The sequence below is a fragment of the Mirounga leonina genome, unplaced genomic scaffold (assembly GCF_011800145.1).
Source record: "Mirounga leonina isolate KUSES-001 unplaced genomic scaffold, KU_Mleo_1.0 Mir_101608, whole genome shotgun sequence".
Lineage (NCBI taxonomy): Eukaryota > Metazoa > Chordata > Mammalia > Carnivora > Phocidae > Mirounga > Mirounga leonina.
Genome location: NW_023270163.1, coordinates 5667402 through 5691435, shown reverse-complemented (window position 1 = coordinate 5691435; position 24034 = coordinate 5667402). Strand labels below are relative to the sequence as shown.

The window sequence follows — 24034 nt, the reverse complement described above, 5'->3', positions numbered from 1 at the left end:
TGGATGCCAGAAGCAATTCCCCAGCCCTTTCTAGCCTCTGGCAGCTGGAGCCCAAACTCCCCAGTTTCTCATTTCCTTCAGGCTTGGAAGGTGGAAGGTGGAAAGTCCTGGGGGAATCAAAGAAAGGGGGCGTGGGAGGTTCAGGGACTTGGGCAGGAGAGCTCTGCTGGGGATAGGGCGGCCAGATGAGCAAATAAAGGTATTGGGAGCCTAAAGTTGACTTTCAGAAAAATAATGAATCCTTTTTAGTGTATATCCCATGCAATATATGGGATATTCCCATACTTAAAAAAAAAAAAAAAGTCCTTGTTGTTTATCTAAATTCTAATTTAACCCGAGTCCTGTATTTTATCTCACATCGCTGGGTGGGGATCACAGGCTTGGTGGGTTGCCAGGACTGCGAGGATTCTGGTGCAGAAAGCCAGGGGTTCAAGGAGGAAGGACAGACTCTTCATAGGTCAGAGAAAGTCTCTTCAGGGAAGCAGCAGAATGCTGTGAGTCCTTATAAGGGGACATTTCAGATAGCTCAAGTTTATAGCCTTCAGCTCAAGAGTGCTTTTGATTTGAGTTCTTTCAGCTGGAAATCTTTCTAAGGCATAGGGCATGCTTCACACTTTTAAAAGTGTGAATATAAGTTCTTCTTAATGATTTAAGAGTGACATTATGACCCTGGGAAATTGGTTAACCTTTCCGTGCCTCAATTTTCTCATCTGTAAATGGGGCTAATAATATTACCTTCCTCATTGTTTTGTTGTGTGGGTTAAATATGCTACTATGTGTAAAGGGTTTAGAACGGTGTGTTTTCTATTTCACCTACCCCCTCAGGCACAATGAGCTCTGTGGAATTTTTTGCTCCAACACCAAATGGCCCAGGGCACCTGGCTGGCTCAGCCGGAAGAGCATAAGACCCTTGATCTCGGCATCACGAGTTTGAGTCCCACCTTGGGTGTAGGGACTACTGAAATAAATAAATAAACTTTAAAAAAAACCCACTACATGGCCCCAGATAACATTTTCCTTCTCTCTCTCTCTCAAGCTCTCACTCTCTTTATTTTATATACTAGCTGTTGCTTTTCTCTTTGTCTATATGCCTCAATGCTTCTAAGCTGGTGCCTTGTTTTGTATAATCACATTAAAGTCTGAAGTTTGCTATGGCTTCCCACAGAGTAGAGAACACAGATTTGGAGATATATATATATATATATATATATATATATATATAAATAATTTCCCCAAATATTTTATAATGAAAATGTTCATTTTACAGTGGACCCCCTGCAGGAGGTTGCCTTTACAGATGATCCCATCTGCCCTCCCGCCCCCGCCCCCCCAGTGGTCCCCACATTCTGGTATTGAGGCCTTTGAGTAATCCCTCCCCTTGAGGGTGGGCTGGACCTAATCACTTGCTTCTAATGAATAGAATATGGCCAAAGTGATGAGGTGTTGCTCCCAAGATTAGGTTATAGAAGGCTGACTTCTGTCTTGCTAGCACTCTCTCTCTCTCTCTATCACTGTATCACTCCGATGGAAGCCAGCTGCCATGTTGTGAGCCACCCTATGGAGAGGCCCATGTGATAAGGAACCGAGGGAGGTCTGTGGTCATCAGTGCATGAGGAATTGAATCCATCCAACAACCTTTTGAGTGAACTTGGTCTACCCCCCCAGTAAACCTCATGAGAAACTCTGATCTGGAAGACCCAGCTAAGCCACACCCACATTTCTGATCACAGAAACTTTGAAATAATAAGTGGGTGCTGTTTTAAGATACTAACTTTTGGAGTATACAGCAATAGATATCATCCACCCCCTCATATCTATATCTTATCATTAACCTCTTACTACACTTGCTTTATCACTACATTTGCTGTATCTATTCTTTGATCCATCCTTCTATTTATCCATCAGCCCGTCTTATTTGTTTGTTTTATGGCTACATATCTTTTTCACTTCTAGATTGATGGCTATGTTCCAGATGCCGGAGGATGTCAGAACACTGACCTTTGGATAATTAAAGTAATAGGGTATTTGATTCTTCCTAAATTATGAGTCAAATACTACTAATCACATAATGCAGGGACATTGTCCGATAATTTAACCTTGAAAATGAGTCTCTTGCCTCTAAGCCATCGTTCCCAGTCTGCCTTGTGAATCTTTTTATAGTTCGTTTACTTATTTATTCATCTTCCAACATTCCATATTAAGATGTTGCCATCTTCCAGTGCTTTACCCAAAATTTTCATTTTATCATTCTGTTCCAATTACTATTGTTGCATAACAAACTACCCAAACTACCCTGTGAAACACCAACCCTTCATTTACTATGCTCAAGGATTCTGTGAGTCAAGAATTTGGACAGGGCACAGTAAGGATTGCTCCCCCTTTTCTGGGGCCTCAGCTGGGAAGACTCCTATAACTAGGGTAACTTAAACAGCTGGGGACAGGAACTTCCTCACTCACATCTGACACCTAGGCTGCAATGTCTTCAAGGGTAGGCTTAGCTGGGACTGTTGACCAGAGTACTTCCATGTGGCCTATCACTATGACTTGGATCTCTTATGATAAAAGAGAGAGCATCCTGAGATCAGCTCTCAAAGAAGGCAAGTGTTTCAAGAGAGTGGGGCAGAATCTACATAGACTTTTATGACCTTGTCTTGGAACATAGAGTCACTTTTGCCATACTCTAGTTGTCAAAGATGTTGCAAGCCCACCCAGACTCAAAGAGAGGGGACATAGACCCAGTATCTCAACGGGAAGAGTGTCAAAGAATTTGCAGCCATGTTTAACAACCACCAGCCATCTTAATTTCTCTTAACTGTTCTCTCTGCCTACTAAAGGAGTAGAATAACTCAGAAGATGCTGCCAAAATTGTTCACACACCACTTTCAGACAATCACTGGAAACAATAGTTGACTCAGTAAACAATGTAATTTCCTAACTACAGCTGTTATATGATACTCGAGAAAAATTGACAGAAGTAACTGATGACTCATTTGTAAATTTGGGAATAAAAAGTTGTTGACATTACAGAGCATGTTACCATCTTTCATTCTCTCAACTGCCAAGAAAGCCCACAGCTGAAACGTAGAAAACTTCTCCCTTAAATCATATTTCTATGGGTCCTTAAAGTGTATGTGTATGTAGGAATTTCACTATGCCTTTCATGTCTCTCTTTTCAGTTATAAACCTGCTCATTCAATGGCTTGACCCATATCCTCTTATTCAAATAGCCTCTTCAAAAACATTTGTTGAAAGAATAGTCGAATAGATGAGTGAATGAAAAAATAAATAACTGATCCTTTACACACCTGAAAAGATATCCAGTGAAAGAAAATTATTGAATTTGGGGTCTGGAAATGGAGAACTTTCTCCAGATATGAAGAGCAAATTCTGGATTAAAGAGATGATTATGTTATTAGTTTAGTCACCCATCCATCCATCCATCCATCCATCCACCCATCCACATTTAATATATATTTGGAACTTAAGTGTAATCGGACAGATGGCTGTGAACAAGTAAAATATCTGGTTTATATAATGAAAATATATACTAAGTATGATGAAGGAAAGGCCAGGGTGTTCTAAGGGATAATGTGAAGCCCTACTTAAATTAGATGGCCAAAGAAGGCTTTTCTGGGGAGGAGACATTTAAACTGAAATCTAAAGGATGGGAATGAAAGTTAAGTGAAGAGCAGAATAGAGACAAACAGAAAACAACATGTGTGATGTCCCAGAGGTAGGAAAGGCATTTGGAGTATAGCTGGATTATAATGGTCGAGAGAGAGAGGAGGACAGAGAGACAGAAAGAGAGGTACTAGACAAAGTATGAGCTAGGGGAAGAAGGCGGGAAGGTTTTAAGCAAGGGAGTGATACGATCCGTTTTCTATGTTTCAGTGAATGTTTTGTCTGCTATATGCATACCAGAGTACAAGGGTAAGGGGGAGAGCATTGCTTGCCTTTTCACACTTTTAATGAGGTCTCTCAATAAAAATAACTTATTAATATTTTATTTTATTGTTTGGTGCTTTTTGTATTCCATTTAAAATTACTTTTAATCTTCAGCTTTTAAAGATACTCTCCTATATTAATTTCTAACAGGTTTATTATTTTGCCATTCACATTTAGCTCTACAACACATGAATTGATTTTCTGTATAAATGAGGGACAGGCCCAATTTCATTTTTTCCCCAAATATATATCCTATTGATGCATTACCATTTATTGGAAAGGCTCTGCTTTCTCTAGTGCTCTATAGTGACCTTTTCCATAAAACAAATGTCCATATATGTGTGGGTCTATTTCTGGGCTTTCTATTCTGATCACTTTGTTTGCTTCACTATGTGTTTGTACCACACTGTTTTAGTTAATGGTACTTTTATAACAAGTCTTGATATCCAACAAAGCAAATCCTCCCATGTTGTTCTTTCCAATGCATATTCTTGGCCCTGTGCATTTTTATATAAATTTTAGAAGCAGCTTTGAGGTTCTACACACACACACACACACACACACACACACCCCTGTTGAGTAGAATTGGCATTGAAACTATAGATTGGTTTGGGGAGAATTAATATATTTACAATATAGGGTCTTCCATTCCATGAACATGGAATATCTCCCCATTTATTTCCATATTCTTCAACTTCTCTCCATATTATTTTACAATTATCTGCACAGATGACTTGCACATTTTTGTTAGAGTTATTCCTAGATTTTGTATTAATTTAATGCTATTTTAAAGGATATCTATTTACAAGCTGTATTTATCTAGAAACGCAATTGATTTGTGAGTATTGTTTTTGAATCTAGTAAACCTAATAACTCTTATTAATTCAAATAATTTATCTGTAAATAATTTTGGATTTTCCATGTATGTAATTATATCATCTGTGAGTAATCGTTTTGTTTCTTTCTTTAAAATCCTTATACTTTTCTTTTTTTCTTGCTTTACTGTGCTGACTAGGAACTCCAATACAATGTTGAATAGAAGTGGTGATAAAGGACAGTCTTTGTCTTCTTTATCACAAAGTGAAAGATTTGAGTGTTTCATCATTGTTTGTGGTAGGTTTTTTTGAAACACTGTCAGATTTAGAAAGCTCTCTGCCACTTAAGAGGTTTTGATGCTTTATCACAAATATATGTTGGGTTTTATCAAACATGATTTCCTCATCAATTGATAAAATCATGTGATTTTTTCTCCTTTATATTAATTTAATAGTAATTTTCTCTATATTAATAATGAATTACATAAATTAATATTTTATGTTAATGTTGAACTAACTTTGCATTCTTAAGATAAACCCAACTTGATTATGGTGTATTTTTTTTCACATACTGCTGGGTTTGGTATGCTAGTATTTGTTGAAGATTTTTGCATCTGTGGCTATGAGTGAGATTGACATATAATTTTTTGTACTGTACTTGTCAGGTTTTATATCATAGTTATATCTTCATGAAATAAGTTTGATGTAGATCCTATTTTTTTCCCCTTGAATATTTTGTGTAACACTGAAATAATTTCTTTTTTTTTTAGATTATTTATTTATTTATTTATTTGAGAGGGAGAGAGAGAGAGAGCAAACGAGAGCACAAGAGCATGAGAAGGGAGTAGCAGACCCCTTGCTGAGCAGGGAGTCTGACACGGGGCTCGATCCCAGGACCCTGGGATCATGACCTGAGCCAAAGGCAGATGCTTAACTGACTGAGCCGCCCAGGTGCCCCACTGAAATAATTTCTTAAAGGTAGAATTCCCAGCTCATGTAGAGCAGCTCTGGCTGCATAGCCACTTGATGACCTATGGTCAGGCACTTTATCTCTACCAGGGCCCAGTAGCATACCAGGGACTATCTTTTGAAATGTGTATAATTCTCCACCATAGATGGCATGGCCTTGCTGTAGAATCCTAGAGGTCTTCATTGTGATTCTCCTATGTGGGCTTGCCGTAAACCCAACTAACTGACACAAGAGGCTTCCATTTGCCCTTCTCCACTATGGGTACCTCTTGTATCACAGGCCAAGAAACCAATGTGGGTCTCGTGCCAAATACCAAGTATGTCCATTCTCATTATACACTTGGAGACCAGGGGAATGATCGTCACATGAGTCTGTGGATCCAGTGGACACATTGTGAGCCAGACTTGGGCCATGACTACATTTATTATCTTCATATGCCCCTACTTTAAGGATCGTGATGATGCTTTCAAGTACCCAGGTATCCATTCCATGGATATCAATAGAAACTTGAATTCTGCAAAACATTTAGATATTTCCCTCTCATGAGTATACAATTACCAAGTAAATGGCCATTCATTTTTTTTTTAAGAAAACCCAGAGGAACAATTACCAAATATACATGCATGGTGCTGCAGGATCCTCCCTCTTGGAGACCCTTCATTCAGGTCTGAAAAGTAGCTCAGGTCTGGAAACTAGGCAAGGGATTTTGACATTTTTGTTGTTGACTGCCCACATCCTCTTGCACCCATCCTGATTTCCTCTGATCGTGTAGATTGAGTGTTACCTTTGCTGGCTAACCCTCTATCTTGTCTCTAGGGAGCCTGTGTTTTGTTAGCTATCTCCATAGCTCTCTATGGGTCAGGCCCTCTTGGCAACTCTGATCTTGCTCCTCACTATGGTGATTGCATGCATGTGGTTTCTGATACTAACATGTCACCACCTGGCCTCTATTTATGTCTGCATTGCTGTCAGTGAATGCAGCTCTACGATCACCTCTTTTACTATCTTCCCTGTCCTATAAGGGAGATCCACCACTGACTTTCTTAGTGATGTTAGTACCCCTCTCATGGCTGTTTTCCTGATGGCCTGGGGAATGGCATATACTCCAGGCCCTCCTGTAGAATATAGTTGTCTAGTAAGTCATCCAGACTTCCATGGAATAGCTACTCTAGTATGCCCACTTCTAGGAGCCTTTAATCCTTTTTTTCCTATTGTCTGCCTTGACAACTCTGGCATTTCTACCTTGCTTGGCGTGGACCATTGCTCTTTCCTTATTTCTAAGATTCATCCCAAGCAGCATTTTCACATGGTCTCCGGGGGGTCCTTGCCAGGTTAAGTCCTATATTTCTAGTGAGAGCTCCCATGTCAGTATCTTTTATCCAGTGTTATGTTTGGCTCCCTCTTGACCCAGTACACTCAGGATTCAGACCCAGGCACATTCTCCTGTCTCCTGCTGGTCCATGCTGGCTAGGTCCAGCTGCTTCTGTGAGGTCGAATCCCTTTCCTTCCTTAGCAGGCCTAGCACTTCCTCCAGCCAGATTATAGTATGACATAATCCTAGCTATTGGGCAGGAGCAGAGGCAGATGCAGATCCCAAGGGAGCATGTGTCACCTTCAGGGACGAAGCCTGTGCATCACCCTCAAGAAAGGAGGGAGCATTTCTAGAAGAGTAGGCTTCTTCTGCAGATGCAGAGATTTCAGGGGAATCCCGAGGATTCCAGGTTTTTAGGTGCATCAGCTCAGGTACCACATGCCATGATTTGGGACCCCATTTTTCCCCAATCAGGGCTAACAGAAATGTGGTTGGGGGTATGAGCTTCTTTGGATGACTGATTTCTAGGCATGGACCTCAGCTTTCTCGGTTCTCTGGATACAGGAGGTGAGAACTTCTTTACCTCCTACAAGGGAAGCCCTCTGCTTTTCACACTTAGCTTTTAATTGCCAATTAATCACTCACAGCCTTTGGTTGTCTTTCTCCAAAGCATCAATCATGCTTAGCAAAGGCCCCCCAATTCCACTCTTGCGAGTGAATTTCCATCCACAAGTATGACATCACAGGTCTCACAGGTACAAATATTAACAACTGAATTGTTATCTTGTCCTGGAGCTATTCCAATGCCACCTATGTCCCAGAGAAAGGGGCCTTGGTGCCATCTGTCTGACAGGTGTCTCAGCTCCAGAATGCTGTCTTAGTGTTTGCTTCCTCAGATGACTGGACCAGCTTCAGCAGTTTGAGTTACATTGGATTCTGACGTGGAAATTAGGGCATCAGAATCCTAGGGAATCCTCTTGTGATCAAGTGCTCTTATAGAATGGCAGGAAGCAGGACTGGACAAAGGGAGACACTGTGCTGTGACACCTGCTCAGTCAAAGCTGTAGTCTGAATTCTGAGGCTGGAAAGGCCCTTCACATTGCAGTGATGTGTCTGTGTCCTTGAACTTCACTAATAATGAGTCACTGCATGCAGGCTACCCCTGAGGTGTGGTCTTTCCAGTCAAGGTCAAGTGCCGGCACCATTCTTAGCAGCTGGGGAGATAAGTTCTCCTAAAGGAGAGTCTGGATGGCACATCATAGCATTCATACAGTATGTGTGTGTATACAAAATTAGCTAGAGGTGTCAGGGAAGGCCTCTTGGGGGTGATATTACTAGGGCTGAGGCCTGATTAGCAAGAAGAAGCCAGCCCTGTACATCTCATCAGGAAGAGTGTTCCAATTTCAAGGTACCAGGGGCTCTGAGGCAGGAGAAGCCCAGCATGTTTACGGAACAGAAAAAAGGCCAGTGGTTGGAGCATGCTAAGTGAGAGGAGGAATGCCCCCAGATGACTATGGAGAGAGGAATGGGGGCCAGCCAGGTCATGCAGGACCTTGTAGGTCACAGGAGAAAGCCTGATTTTATTCTAAGTGTAATGAAGCCAGTGGAGGGATTTAAGGAGGAGAGGGGTAAGTAGTTTTAGGCCTGTTTTATCAAGATAACTGTAGCTGCAGTGTTGAGAACAGGCCAGTGATTCCCAAACTTCATTGCATACTGGAATCACCTGGGGATCATTAAACATGCTAATGCCTGGCCCCCACCTCCAGGCTTTCTGATGACATTAGTTTGGAGTGTGACACAGTCACAGGAAGTCTCACGAGCTCCCCAAATGACTCTAATGCACAGCGAATTTTGGGAAGCAGTAGAGTGGATTGAAGGAGACCAAGGGCAGAAGCTGGAAGACCAGTTGAGGAGACTGTTACAGTAATCTAGGCAAGAGATGGTGCAGCCCTTGACCAAGATGGTAGCAGTAGTGGTGGCTCCTACCTTTCCCTCACAACTGCCATGCTGCTCTTCTCACTATTCCTGGTCTCACCAGCTCATTTATGCCTCTACCTTTGCCCCTGCTTGGTCATCTGACTGGAACACTTTCCCAGACCTTCGCAAGCCTTGCTCCTCTGCCACATTCACCCTTCTGCTCAAAAGTCACCTCTTCAGAGATACTCTTCTTGACCACTCTTATCTTCAAGCAGCACTTCTACCCCCAAGCTCACTATGTCACTCATGGACCCCTTACCCTGGTTCATGCTGCTTCATAATGCTTATCACCCCTTGATATTATATGTTCATGTGTTTGTTATTTGTCTCTCCTCCTAGACTGCAAGCCCCAGGAGGGCAGGGTCTTTGTCCAATTTGTTCACCCCTGTCCCAGGTGGGAGGATGCATAACTAGCTTCTAGAAAGCTCAGGGCACATGTCACCCTGCTGCAGTGTTCTTTGTGCATATACTTGAATGTCCTGTCAACCGCAGGGGTGAGATTACAAATGAGTGTTCTGTGCCTGGGGTTAGTTGATGTCCCTGGTCTGCCTCCCTTCATTCTCCCATCCTTCAGCCCAGCACTCAGAGCCCCACTCCTCCTCTCTTTGGCCTTGGGGCCCCACATGTTTATCTAAGGGATATTGATATAGATCAGAGCTCCTTTAGGAGTCATATCTATAACTAAATGTTGACACCCAACCTGATTAAATTCCAAGCCGTCGAGCATTTCCAGTGTAGGGTCTCTCCTCCCAGTGTCTGTGTGCTGGGCTTTTCCCCACAAAGGACAGCAGTAGCCCCTGGCTAAGATCTGATTTATGGGATCTAATTTTTAGAATCTGCCCAGCCCCCACTTGAAGAAGGCAGGGTACATTTCACCTCTTGTGACTACCATGGAACCATATATGATTTTTCATATTTAGGAGATGAGGCAAGTTATACGGCCATTTTTCAATTGCCATCTCATGAGTTAGGAAAATAGTGGCCATTTATTACACATCTTCTCTGTGCCAGGGACTGTGCCAGATGATTTTCTGGATGTTACTCATCTAATTTGCAAAACAAACTGGGAGTTAGATGTCCATTTCACAGGTGAGGAAAATGAGATGTAGGTTGGTGAAGGAATTTGTTGTAACTTTCCCAGCTAAGAGGGAGAGTCTCATCTTGGCCAAGTATCACTGGGTTCCTAATAAATGTTTTTTGGATGACTGACAGAGGAGTGGGACTGGGATGTGAAGCTGGGCCCACCCAATCCTGAATCTCACACTCGGTCCAGCTAGACAAATGGCTGGAGAAACACCACGGTCAAGGGGCAATGCATTAAGGAGGCCTGCCACCCTTTATTTTGTACATCCAAATCAATCATTCTGCCTTCACTTGACAGTCATTATACTTTTTGGCATTGGTTGACTGAGAAAATGCAGAATAAACTACTTTAGTTACATTTAAAAATAAATTTATATTATAATATAGACATTATATATAATACAGAAATTAGAAAATTGTGACGTGCGTGGAATAATGATCCAATATTTATATGCTTCACGTATGCTAACTTTTTTGTGAATATTATTATTCATGCCTATTATATAGGTGAGGAAGCAGACATGGCAAAGTGAGAAACTGTCAGAACTGAGATTTGAACCCCGGCAGTCTAGCTCCATAGTCCCTGCTCTTGACGACTATACCATGGCACTTCTAAGAAGCATCTGGACCATTTATTTAGTCTGGGATCGAGGCCTGCTTTCCGTGCTGAACCTTCTGCATTAACGTGGAAGCCCCTCAAAGACGCATGGTTTCGCAGGTTGGGAAACACTGGTCTAGCATGCAGGCCAGTGGATCTTTCTCTTGGGCACCTCTGACCATCTTTCTCTGCCACTCCCTCTGTGCCCAGCACAGTGTCAGGCACATAAATGGTATGCAAATGTGTGTGGGATGAATGAGCAAGTGCAGGGGATAGGACAGAGTCATGAATGACAGATGAATGTCCCCAGTCAAGGAAGCTGTTGTGGCTCTGTCTGGGGCTGTCCTCAGCAAAGGTTAGCGATCCCAGCTGGAAGCCATCCTGAGAGCTGCTGGCCCCATGGTCAGCAGAATTGGCAGCCTGGGAGGCCCACCGGTGATGCCCAAGACTCTGGCCCCACACTTCGTCCCCAGTCTTCTCTCTTGCTGGAGCCTCTCTTCCTGGTCTGTTGGGGTCCATGTTGTGCTGCGTTTGAAGGCACAGGTGATTCAAGTGGCCTTTCAAAGTGACACTAGACATCCGATCTTACCTGTGTCATCTGAGACAAGGAGTGATATGCCCTAACAAAGAATGAAAAATGGGTGAATGGCTGGGTAGGGGGACCTGTGCCTAGAGTGGCTCTGGGTCCCTGACATCCCCCACCTGTTCTGGGCTGAGGGACATCCTCTGGGCCCATCACCAGCCCACTGTGGCCAGCTACTTGCAGCTCCTGTGGATGCTTCTGCAAATAAAGGGTTATTTATTTATTTATTTTTTGTATTGTGCTAGAACACAGATAACATGAAAGCCACCCTCTTCACACATTTGTGCACAACCTGGTCTTGCTAACTGTAGGCATGATGCTGGCCAGCAGACCTCTAGAGCTCTTTCATCTTGCATGACTGAAACTATAACCTTTGCACAGGACTCCCCATCTCCTCTCCCCACACGTCCTGACAACCCCCATTCTGTTCTCTGCTCCTATGAATTTGTCGTTCTGTGTCTGGCTTATTTCACTTAGCATCATGTCCTCCAGGTTCATCCATGTTGTCACATAGAGCAGGATTTCCTTCTTTCTTAAGTCTGAATAATACACCACTGTATGGCTAGACCATTTTTTTTTTTTTTTTTTGATCCGCTCATCAGTTGTTTCTACCTCTTGGCTATTGTGAATAGTGCAGCAATGAACATGGGAGTGCAGCTAGTTCTTGGAGATCCTGTTTTCAATTCTTTTGAATATATACCCAGTAATGGAATTGCTGGATCAAATGCTAGTTCCATTTTTAATTTTAGGGGGAACCTCCATACTGTTTGCCATAATGGCTGTTCCAATCTACATTCTCAGCCAACTGTGTACAAGGGTTCCAAGGTCCCCACATCCCTGTCAAAGCTTGTTTTCTGGGGTTTTGTATCTGGTTTTGGTTTTCTTAATAATGACCATCCTAACAGGTGTGAGCTGGGTTACCTTTTTTGGTTTGTTCGTTTTTTGCATGTTGCACTCCTGCAAGATCCTTAAAAGCAAGAGAGACAAAGCACCAGTGTAGACACCACATGATTTAAAGGCTTTGTTTGCCTTTGGAAGAGATTTCTGTTTGTTCTTCTGCCTTCTCAGTTTGGAGCATATTTGTTGTAAGAAGAAATGGGTTTACTTATTCCTGATCAGAATCCGTTGTACTCCAGAGATTCCTGCACTTATGGGAACTGGTCTCTCCAATGAGAGAGAGCTGGCGTGAGGGCTGGGGGCAGCTACTGGCCCAGGCTGCCGCAGAGACCATTGCCTGATGACTGGCGTTTAGTGGTTTTTTCAATTCCATGGGTCTGCTCCTATTGGCGAACAGTGGTAACGTTAGTGGTTCACGAACCGGGTAACTGACGAGTCATACCGCAGAGGCCCTAAAGCGTTACAGCACCCCAAGTGAGCTCCTCCATTCTCTCATGTGGTAGGTCAGCCAGGGCTGCATGAGCCCGGCATGCATAGGTCTCAGTGCCCCATGAAGAAACCGCTGGGACGGTGTGCCATAGATGAAGGACCAGGAAGGCTGATTCATCTAGGGCTCCCAGGAGTGTTGGCACAGGTCCAAATCGAAATGCCTGCCACAGTGTCTATCCTGCCACTGCCAAGCCCATGGTCACGATGCTTCGGCTCTGAACACTCAGAGGGGACAAAATCCATCTCCCTCCAAACTTCAGAAGTTCCTGCTTAAGCCATTAAAGACAATGCTGAAATGTAAGCCGACTTGGATACACTGGTATGGAGCGGAACTCTCATGCTCATCCTCAGCCTTGGCAGAAGCTGAGCAGAGGAGGCAGTGCAGAAAGAAACTCCTCCAGAGTCAATTCCCGGCGGGTGCAAAACGCCCGTGTCTGTAGTTGGGTCACTTTCAGCTTGGAGCGACTATGAAAGAAATAGATGATATGGCTTATGTTCCACAGGGCAGGCGAGAGCTCTGATGTTCAACTAGCAAGTTAGGAAAGGGAAGGTATGAAAGGAGCGGCTTGTGGTGCCCTGAAGGTACGATCCTCCAGAACATGTGGTCATCAGCGTTTGAAATCTGCCTTCTCAGATCTCTGTGGCTGTTGAGATTGATGGAGAGAACACAGGCAAGTGAGGTTTCCTCTGGGGTCCCGCACATCCTCTGCTGCTTTGGGGAGTCTGACCAGCATATTTTGCTCCTTCCCTCTTCCTCATGTTAGAATTGGTGAGTGCTTGGGGCACGTCCACATGTTGCTGAATCCTTCACAATTATAAAAAGGTCCTAAGGGCCTTTTGATGTCCTCCCAATCTGCAAAGCCTCTGCCGACCCCTTTCTTCTGACTCAGGAGCAGAAGACACCACAAACTCCAGCAGGCCACGGTCTCATTTCAGAACTTAGAAGTCAAGAGTATGCAAAGATCTCAACTCTGGCAGGCAGCCCGTACTGCCTCCTTGCAGGGCTGCCCTGGGTTTCAAGGTACGGCTTCAACTGGAAGGTGAAAGGATGAGTTTCAGATGCAGACCGGAGGCGCCAGCAGCCAGGGTCCTGGTTTGGCATGTGTGCCACCCTTGGGCGTCCCCGCAAGCCAGCGCGGGACCCGCTGGGAGGAGCGTCCCGAGAATCACGTGCTTGTTTGCTATAGGCTTAAGGGCATCTACCTATGTCTCCACGTCTTTCCCGTGTGAAATCGGATGAGGGAGCCAGAGAATTGTCTACAGCTGGGCAGCACAGCCATGGGACTCAAGGTCTGGCACTCGCCACAGGAATTCTGATTCCAGAGGCCAGAGGGGGTAGGGACAAAACCAACGACATACTTTGCAAGGCTGAGCGTACAATGAAAATGCAGGCCCCTGTTAAAAAATTATTACAAATCTCAATGCTCCAACAGCAAGAGCCTCAAACCCAGTACACGGAGCCTTTCTAAACATGGCAGCCTGGGCAAACTTGCTGTCAGGTCCCCACTGAGCCGGCTCTGGCTACAAGAAGCTTCCAGCCTCTTTGAGGAGACACCACGTGATCGTGTCCTGTCTACACAACTCCCTAGGTAGAGGGTTGTCCATTTGGGTTTATGCGCCTAAAGGAAAGGCATGGTGGACTTCTCCGCAGGCCTTATGTTCCTAAGACTAGCAGGTTCAGCCAGCCTGCCCAGTCTCTCCTGGGCACACAATCTTTTGGCTTAGTGGGGCTTCCAGGGTTTCTTTTCTTTTTCCCCCTGGGTTTCTTTTGGAACATCCACTTCCTGGTTTCCACCCATTGCTCACTCACCCAGGATACATCACACTGTTTAAAATTGTAAAAGACACAAAAAAACACACCATAAAATAAATCAAAAGACAACTAACAAACTGGGAAAACATATTGTAACTTAGATCTCTGATTAGGGCTAGTATTAAGGCTAATATTCCTTATATTTAAAGATTGAAAAATCATTGGATGAAGAACCCAAAACCTGATAGAAACATGTGAAAAAATACAGACAATTCACAAGAGGAATATAGAACTGGCCCTTAACCGTATTAAAAGCTGTTTCAGGGGCACCTGGGGGGCTCATTTAGTTAAGCATCTGACTCTTGGTTTTGGCTCAGGTTATTATCTCAGGGTCCAGAGATCAAACCCCGTGTTGGGCTCCATGCTCAGTGGGGAGTCTACTTAAAGATTCTTTCCCTCTGCCCCTCTCCCCACTCAGGTGTGCCTGTGCACTCTCTTTCTCTCTCTCTCTCAAATAAATAAATCTTTAAAAAAAAAAAAAGCTGAGAGCGCCTGGGTGGCACAATCAGTTGAGCATCCAACCTGGTTTCAGCTCAGGTTGTGATCTCATGGTTGTGGGATTGAGCCCTGTGTGGGGCTCCGTGCTCAGTGCAGAGTCTGCTTGGGATTCCCTCCCTCTCCCTCTGCCCCTCCCACTCACGCTCTCTCTCTCAAATAAATCAATAAATCCTTTTTAAAAAAAGCTATTTCACCTCACTGAGGTAAGAAAAATACCAAGCCAAACCAAACCAAACCAAACCAAACCAAACAAAAAAAACCCTATCCTGAGAAAAGGAAACCAACCCAAAACTGACACAGATTCTAGAATTAGCAGACAGGAACACTAAAATAGTTATTATAAATGTATTCTTTATGTTCAAACAGGTTAGTAGAATCATAGAAGACATAAAAAGGACCCAAATTATTTATATCTATCTATCTCCTAAGATACATATCTTAGGAAGAAAGTGGCCTAAACAGTGTTGGGTTTGTGGCCGCCAAAAATACCATTACTTTAGTCCTTTGGACTGACTTTTACTGGGGTGAGAAGTTTGGGTTTTTTGAGGGCTGCGAGTTGCTGACACACCAGGGCGGGGTATCACAAACTCCTCTGTGAGGTAGGTGACCTGCAGGCAGTGACTTTGTGTGCCTTTTTGGGGATTGGGACTGCTGCCCCACACATACCACCTCTCCCCAGCTAGGGCCACACCTCTATACACACAAAGAAATACCAAGTTCTTCTGCGGGAAGCTCATCTTTGGTGCTCAGTCCTGACCCAGTCTTTATCCCCACTTTCTGGCTAACTGGACCTTCTGGTCTAACCCCCAACCCCGCAACACCCTGCTCCCTCCCTTGCAAGCCTGCCTCTTCCCTTCCTTCCCCACTCCCCACCACCAGAGAACTCACAGAGACACACAAATTTCTGTAGCAGGTTGGTTTTATTTTAATTTTCATGAATGGTATACCCCATTGGTGTAAAATTCTACACCATTGGTCATTTCTCAGTGCCGGACCTCAGAGACTTGGCACGTAGCTCTGAGGTCTCTGGCCTCCCTCTGGGGTTACTGACTGCCCGGGTAGGCACGAGAAGTGGTGGGTTTCTCCACCGTCTCTTGGTCGCACCCTGGCTCATTTTGATTCAGCACTTGATTCAGTCTACGGTAGTGGCCGAAGTGTTTTGACTCTCTCGATTTATCTTTCCTTGAAGCGGTGGAAGTTTTGGGAGAGGCCTTTTTTGTCAAGTTCCTTCGAGAGTGTTTTTTTACCCTCATGGTTGTTTTGGTCACCTGGAAGGACAACAGAGTGATCACAGAGGGGTACTGGTTTGGGGGAACAGGGTGGGGGGTGGATGGGAATGGGGGCTTCAGGAGAGCAAGTATACTTGAAGAGGGGGTGTGTGCCAGGCAAGGAGAGGGGAAGAGTCTTGTGGAGTGTGACAAAGGGAAGAGCTTGAGTGGGGTCATCTTACCTTGCCACTGTCTCTGGACCTGGGTTGACAGGATGTCTTCGCGTGTTTTCTCCCCTTGGTGCTTGAGGTAGGTTGCGGTGTAACTGCATTAGAAGCTGGCGGAGTTTGTGTTTTCCTGGTCGCCTTAGCCATTTCGAAGACTCGCAGTGGTGTACCCCAGAGCACCTGAGCAGCCCTATATATACCCCTCCCCAGGGCAATGATGGGCCACACCCTTAAGCTTTGTGTGGTCATCAAGTCACTCCCCCAGCCAATGGTGGCTCTGGGGGGCAGACCAGACATCACAAAGCACCATTCTGACATCTTCAGGGGTAGGAGGGCATGAAGTGCAGGTGAGGCTCAGATGTTCTGGTGGGAGAAAGGGGCCACTTCTTTATCACCCCCTAAACAGCCTTGTTTTACTCACCTGCCACTCCCCTCATCTCCACAAGTCAGTTCTGCTGGGTCACCTGGCTGGGTGACCTGTCTCCTCCATGCCTTTTTTTACAGAGTAATCCTTTTCGGTGACTCATTCTGTTGTCTCTCGCCCACCATCACCTAGATTTGTTATGTCTAACCGAAAGTCCCTGCGAGGTAATGTGGTCACATTTAGCTTTCTGTGGAGATGTGACTCATCCCATTTCCTGACTACAAATGACTCTTAGGCAGCAGGAAACTTTCCCATCCCACCTGCTTTGTCCGCCGTCCACGTAGCTCTGCTCCGTTTTCCATTTTCCAGTCTGAAATCGCTGCCTTCAGGCTGTCAGACTTCAGCAAATAGACCTGCCCCACTGAACATCCCAGTCTTGTTTCAAATCTGGGGGTCAGGCTTGTCTCATTGGGTATAGTTCCTGACTTGGGTGTTAAGCCTGTAGGGGATGAGGCAGGTATCCACGTGCCAGAAGTGTTGGGTGATGGCACGCAGGAAAGTACAACCTAGGACTGACGAGTATTCAGGTGGAGGTGTGTGTCTTAGTTTAGCCACAGATGCATGAGCCTCATGTGCACAGGTCTTCTCAACATGTGTCCTCATAGACCACTTTTCTCATCTGACTTTACTGTTGGCACTCTTGGCATCCTATCTCCTTTGGAACCTACATCACAGCTGAGACATAGGTCAAGTTCATTTCTATGAAGGAGCCCAACAAGCTTCCAACCTCTTGAAGGAGACATCATGTCATCAAGTCCTGTCCATATAGTTCCCAAGTTGAAGGTCTCCCGTTCAGGTTGTTGGCTCTGGAGTAAAGGGGAAACAGGCCATGGGCCTCATCAGTGTTCCTAATTGACTAGTGGATTCAGCCAGTCTGAGGTGCTGACCCAGACACACAGCCTTTAGGCTTAGCGGGACTTCTGGGGTTTCCTATGAAGCACTCACTTCCCAGTGTCCACTGATTACTGACTCACCCAGGATGCATCACACTGCTTAAAATTAAAAGGCAGAACAAAGCACACCATACAAAAATTCAAAGGATAATGGGCAAAGTAGAGGGTGGGGAGTGCAATCTAGGTCATTAATATCACTAATATAGTGATATCACTAATAATATCACTAATAAAGCCTCTTCCAACTTTTAGAACAAAGATCCAAAACCTGAGAGAAAAAATGTGAAAAAGATACAAGCAGACAATTTATGAGAAAGATGTAGCACTGGCTTTTGCCGTATTAACAAGCTATTTAACCTCACTAAGTTAAGAAAAATAAAATTGAAACTCCCTTGAGAAATCAAAACTGCCCTAGAATTGGCACAGATTTGAGAATTAGCAGATAAGGACATTAAAATAGTTATAATAACTTTATTCCATATGTTCAAAAATTTAGCAGAGATAGTCACTAAAAGCTGGATGCAAACAAGACCACCTTCAATAAGTAAATGGATCAATAAACTGGTCCATCCATACAAATGAATACTACCCAGTGATGAAAAGGCATAAGGTATGAAGGAGACAAGTCTGAAAAGGGGACACACTGTATGACTCCATTTCTGTGACATTCTGAAAAAGATAAAACAGAGACAGAAAACAGATCAGCAGTTGCCAGAGGTTTGGAGAGGAGGTAGCACTGAATAGGTGAACCACAAGAGATTTCTTAAGATGGTGAAATTATTCTAATACCGTGGTTGTGGATACACAACAATATGCATTTGTCAAAACCCATTGAACTTCACAGCACAAAGTATAAATCTTCAAAAGAGTCAGTTGGGTGATCATGAACCCCAAGGGGCAGACCATGACATAATAATGTAACTGTATCACAGATGTATGATATCACTTCACTGAACAGGATGGGGTACAAGGGTGCTGGCCTAAGTCAATGTGGAAATGAGTGACAATGTTAAGTTTAAAGACAAAAGGAACTGTACATAAGTACTGTATTCTAGTTGGTGAAGTTGTTTCCCATTGTCTGGGTTGAAAATTTGGAAATCACTGTACATGTATGATAGGATCAAAAAAATAAGTAAATGGAAGGCAGAGGGTGAGATACGGGTTGGTCAGTGTTGGAGTGAGAGACACAGATCATCAATGAAGGCAGGCTAGAATGAGCCTCCAGGTCCTAGAGGAGAGTAGAGACAACAATATAGACTCATGTTGAGCTTCATATAGACACAGACGGAGATACAGATACAGATAGATATAGAAATAATTACAGATATGTGTATACACATGGGTTAGTATGCACAGACATTTACCTACCTCTTTCCACTGAGACAGACAGTCCCCATAGCAACAAACATAGCTAGCACAGGGAACTTGGTTTCTAATCCCATTATCTAAAGGAAGAAACCAGGCTCCTCAGAGAAATGGAAGATCCCAGGGCTGGGGAAAGAAATATACAGGAGCAGCCTGGAGCATCCTGTAGCACCAGAGAGTGAGGACGTGATAAAAAACACAAAAGGGTGGTGCATCTCAAAGTGACACAGGAACCACTGAAGGAGCTCCACATGGTCACAGCTAGAATAAACCGAGCAACAAAATAAATAAAGGAATATTAGATTATATCTCAAGGCATTAAATAACATTCAAGAGTCTATACTGACATAGATAAATGATAAAATCAATACTTAGATGAAGGAGAACAAACAGATCTCCTGTACAAAACAAGTCCAAGTAATTTATGTAGATACTACCCCCTCGAGGAGGCAGAGCATAACTCCCCACCCCTTATGTGTGGGCTGTGTATAGTTGTTTCCTTCCAAAGAGGACGATATGAAGAGGAGAAAGGAGTAACTCTGCAGTGTAGAAACCTGACAAATACTACCTCGGCCAGGTGATCAAGGTTACCATTAATAGTCCATGCTGGTAGCATGCTCCCTTGATGTGATGAAATGGGGAGGACATTTTGCCCCTGTGACTGGTCTTCCTCCCCAAAAGCCAGAGCCCCTATCTAATCATGAGAGAAATATCAGACAAATCCCAGCTGAGTGTCATTTGACAAAATACCTGACCCATACCCCATAAAACTGTCAATGTTATCAAAAGCAAGGAAACAAGGAAAGCCTGAGAAACTGTCACAGTCAAGAGAAAGCTAAGGAGACATGACAACTAAATCTAATCCTGGATAGGATCCTAGAACAAAAAAGGAACATTAGGTAAAAACCTAGAAAATCTGAATGAAGTATGGGCTTTAGTAATAATAATGTATCAACACTGGTTCATTAGTTGTAACAAATGTCTCACACTCATATCAGATGTTAACAGTAGGGATGACTAATGGAGTACACAAGAACTCTTTGTACCGCCTAACAATTTTTCTGTAAATTTAAAACTATTCTAAACTTAACCGTCCATTAAAAACACACAAAAAATAAGCGATTTAGCTGTGTTTCCTATGTTCAAAAGTAGCTAGGACACCTATAATCCCCACCTCCATTTTAGAGGGAAGACAAGCAAGGCTTCGGGAGGTAGACCAGGTAGCCCAACATTATAGAGGCTTGTACATGAGGAACTAAGACTTCAAACCACATCTCTCTGATTCCACAGCCCATAACTCCTGCCTCGGTCTGAATGAAAGGAAGCCAGGTAGTAGAGAAATGCCATGGTATTGTAAGCCGCATTTTGTTTGCATGTTTGGCTTATGAGATTGAAGGTTCTACTTCTGGTTGATTTTTCTTTCTGGATTTCATATTCTGGAAAATCTCTGACAGAACACTCGAAAAGACTGCACTAAATAAGAGAGCTTTTTTGCACAGGGTGAAACTTTTATTCTTCTCCATCTGCCTGTGGGGGGAGAACTGAATGTTGATGTGAACACAGCTACAAATTGAGATCTCTTCCAAGCTGGCCCAGGACCAAGAGGTAGGACCCAGAGGTTACCCTCCAAGACTCAACTGGACCGCTCTCCGTCCAGAAGGCACCTCTGGCTCCAAAGTTTTCTTCTTCTCACATCTTACCACTCAATGTCATCTTTCCAAAAGGAAAGGGAGTTCATGGCCCTCAAATCTCTTCTTTACTTCAAGGTGAACAGTTTCACTTATCCCGCATCTGTAATTCCTTCTCCCAGAAGAGAGGAAGGAATATGAAAGGCAACTTGGCCTCTGTCAGAATTGTTTGCCAACTTAGAGAGTTCTTATATCCTCACTCCCCCCTTCCCTCCAGGCCCTCATCTGAGTGGCTTGAGATGGGATGGAGGGAGAATAGGTGGAGAAAGGTACAAGCAGAGATTCGTCAAGGTGGGTGACTCTAACATCACCACTGTCAGTTTCTCCTTCCCTCGGGAGACAGCGGAGGCCTTGGAACAACATTCCCACCATCATCGGCACTCACATTTTCTCATTTCCAGATGAGCAAATTGAGGTTCAGAGAGGTGAAATGACTTGCCCAAGGTCACACAACTAAGAAGAGGGACCAAATTCAGAATGGGCCTAGAAGACACTCTAGCAGATGGGCAGAGGACAGAAAGTTGAGGTAAAATCCATGCCCCTTGGTCTCGATTTCCTCAGTGAATTAGGAACACAGGAGGGAATAGGCGTTGTGACGAGGTTTGGGTGAGCAAGAGAGCCAGCTTGTGGCAAGTGCCAGACAGACATCCGGGAGTGTCCTTGAAGGCATCTCCCATAGCTCAGGGGTGTGAGCGCCGGAGGCAGAGTAAGTGGTGCAGGAGCAGACACTTCCAGGCCCAGTCACCTCTTCTCATCCGTTCAGAAGGAACGGGAGGGGGGTGGGGAAGGAAATAATTAAAACCAGTTGTTTGACAAAAGCCATCAGTCGATTATCTGATATTTTTCACTTTTCAGGTGATTTTATTGGCGCTTGTGTAGACAGCCCGAGGCCGGGTTTCTGGGCCTGTAATTATACAGGCCACTAAGTCAGTGTTTTCCTTAATTACCCAGGAAATGAAGGAGAAGGCGATTATTTATTTTTCAGCCTGAATTATACAGTCTGAGCTGCCCAAATGCACAGGACATCGCCAGTCCTCTGGAGTTGGCAGCCTGGCTCTGTCTACGTGAGTTGTAGTGTCCATGTCAGCTCCCCTCTCCCCCACTAGCCAGTTTGTGTTGTGAAATATTTCATTACTTAAACACCTTTTGGGGGGGGACAAATACATAACTTCTGGGTGCTGAAAAAGGCAATTGATCTCCTGCTCAACGTCAGCCACCTACACTTGTTTTACAACTGCCATGGAATCATGATTCAATGAAAGCCTCATAATTTGGCTTGAAAGGTGGTTATGGCCCCTCAGCTGAGTTTGCGTTCCCTCACTCTGCACAATTATGTTGCTATTTCGTAGGCATTTAAATGGAAAAGGGTGTTTATCAAGTGAAGGCAAAAACATGCTATGTGCTAATTTGGCAAAAGAAAATGTGGTTTTTATGTTAAACGTACACACAATTTATGTATCTGTTAACAACAGACAACTTTCAAAGTACAGTTTTATGAAAGTTGAAAATGTCCATCTGTGCAGAAACAATTTCTAGTCTCAGGAAGGAGGAGCTATTAAGAGGTCAAGTTGTGTCATGGACCCTAAACACTGAAGGGACTAAGTGTGACAGCCCACCCATCAGAGCTGACTAGATAAGCCTCTCGCCTTGCTGCTAGGCCTTGGCCAATGAGCATCTCAATGACCACCATGATGGCCAAGAGACAAGAGGCCCTTCCTCAAGTTTCTTGGATGAAGTAAGCCCTGTTGTTCTTTTCAGATCCATTGGAAGCAAAGACGTTCTGGCATCGCCACCACTAAGAAAAACAACAAAAACGATGGAGCTCTCTGGAAAGCAGAATACTGGCCCCCAAAGATATCTATGTCCTAAATCCAGAACCTGTGGATATGTTACCTTTTATGGCTAAAGGGACATGAGTTGTTAAAAGCTGAGAAACTTTCCTGACTGTAGTCAGAAGATGTCATGATGGAAGAAGGGTCAGAGATATATGACATTGTTGACTTTGAAGATGGAGGAATGGACCGTACTCCAAGGAATACAGATAGTTTCTGGAAGCCAGAAAGAACAAAGAAACTGATTCTCCCCCAGAGCCTCTGGAAAGGAACTCAGCCCTGCTAACACCTTAACCTTTGGCCCAGTGAGACCCAAGTCTGACTTTTGACCTCCGGAACTATAAGATAATAAATTTGTGGGAGCGCCCAGGTGGCTCCGTCCAATAAGCGTCTGCCTTCAGCTCATGACCTGAGCTGTCATGATCCCACCAGCATCCTGGGATCGAGTCCCGCGTCAGGTTCTCTGCTCAGACACTAATCAATAAGTGTGTGGTCAGGAAGTTTATTCTGTCTATTCGAGGACAACAATACAGCATTGTGTGTGCAGCTCTAACCAGCAGAAATAAATTCTAGAATGAGTAAAGTGGGGTTCAGTCTAGCAACCAGGATTTTGCAGTTGGGATCATGCCTAAGGAGTGCTGTGAATAAACAGGCCCACATCCAGTTGGTAGTTTTGGCATTGGACCGTTAGAACCAGCACAACTTTCCAAGGCTCCCTGGTCCCTTGCCCATGCGGTTTCTGAGGAGGATCCATGAACAAGAAAGGAAAATTGAGAGAGCAGGAGAGGGAGAGGAAGCAGAAGTAAGAGTGCGCTGCCAAATATTTTTGGCTACATTCAGGATATTTGAGCTCGAAACCCCGTTTAAACATAAATTTTAGAGTTTTAATGGCTTAATCTTAAGGAATAGTCTTATACATCATTTATTCCTTCAGAATGTCTTCTAATGCCTTAGTTTCAAATTGTTCAAAGCAATTGATGTATATACTTGTGTGTACACACACACACACACACACACACACGCCTCCATGCCAAATTGGGTAAAAGTGATCTGTAGCTGCATTCTGAAAAGAACAGAATATGCATATAAGGAGTCACCTAGAGCGTGGGCTTAATGGACTCCGTCATTTTCTCCAATTTTGTCCCAATGAGGTTTCCTTTTTAAAAAAATCACATTAGAAGCTCTTTCGTAAGATGTTTGTCTGTGTAGTTGGACTATTCATTCTCTATTCAGAAAGCCATCCTAATCTAATATGTAACAAGAGTCTAAAAGCTAATCAATAATGGAACACAGATCTGCCTATGGAAGTCCCCGCGCCTCCTTGAAGAGGAAGCTGCACAAGAGAGCGAGCCTCCAAGGGCACTTGCAACTTTATATTTATTCTATGATGATTCAACTCCATGTGTAATTCTTTGTA

At 44.0% G+C, this 24034-nt stretch overlaps 1 protein-coding gene across 1 annotated transcript; it reads right to left on the bottom strand.

The window, feature by feature from the left end:
- Positions 1-16023: 16023 nt before the first annotated feature.
- LOC118008277 (spermatid nuclear transition protein 4-like) lies at positions 16024-16562 on the bottom strand. Its single transcript, XM_035001865.1, has 2 exons — positions 16431-16562; positions 16024-16248 (listed from the first exon to the last, which is right to left on the bottom strand). Exons 1-2 carry the CDS (start codon positions 16560-16562, stop codon positions 16024-16026), a joined length of 357 nt encoding a protein of 118 aa, XP_034857756.1.
- Between the last annotated feature and the right edge of the window lie 7472 nt (positions 16563-24034).

Excerpts from the sequence above, each read along its gene's own strand:
- LOC118008277 (XM_035001865.1), bottom strand. The coding sequence starts at position 16,562 with ATGGCTAAGGCGACCAGGAAAACACAAACTCCGCCAGCTTCTAATGCA. Across the intron at positions 16,249-16,430 it reads GGTCCAGAGACAGTGGCAAG|GTGACCAAAACAACCATGAG; the intron begins GTAAGATGACCC and ends TTGTCCTTCCAG.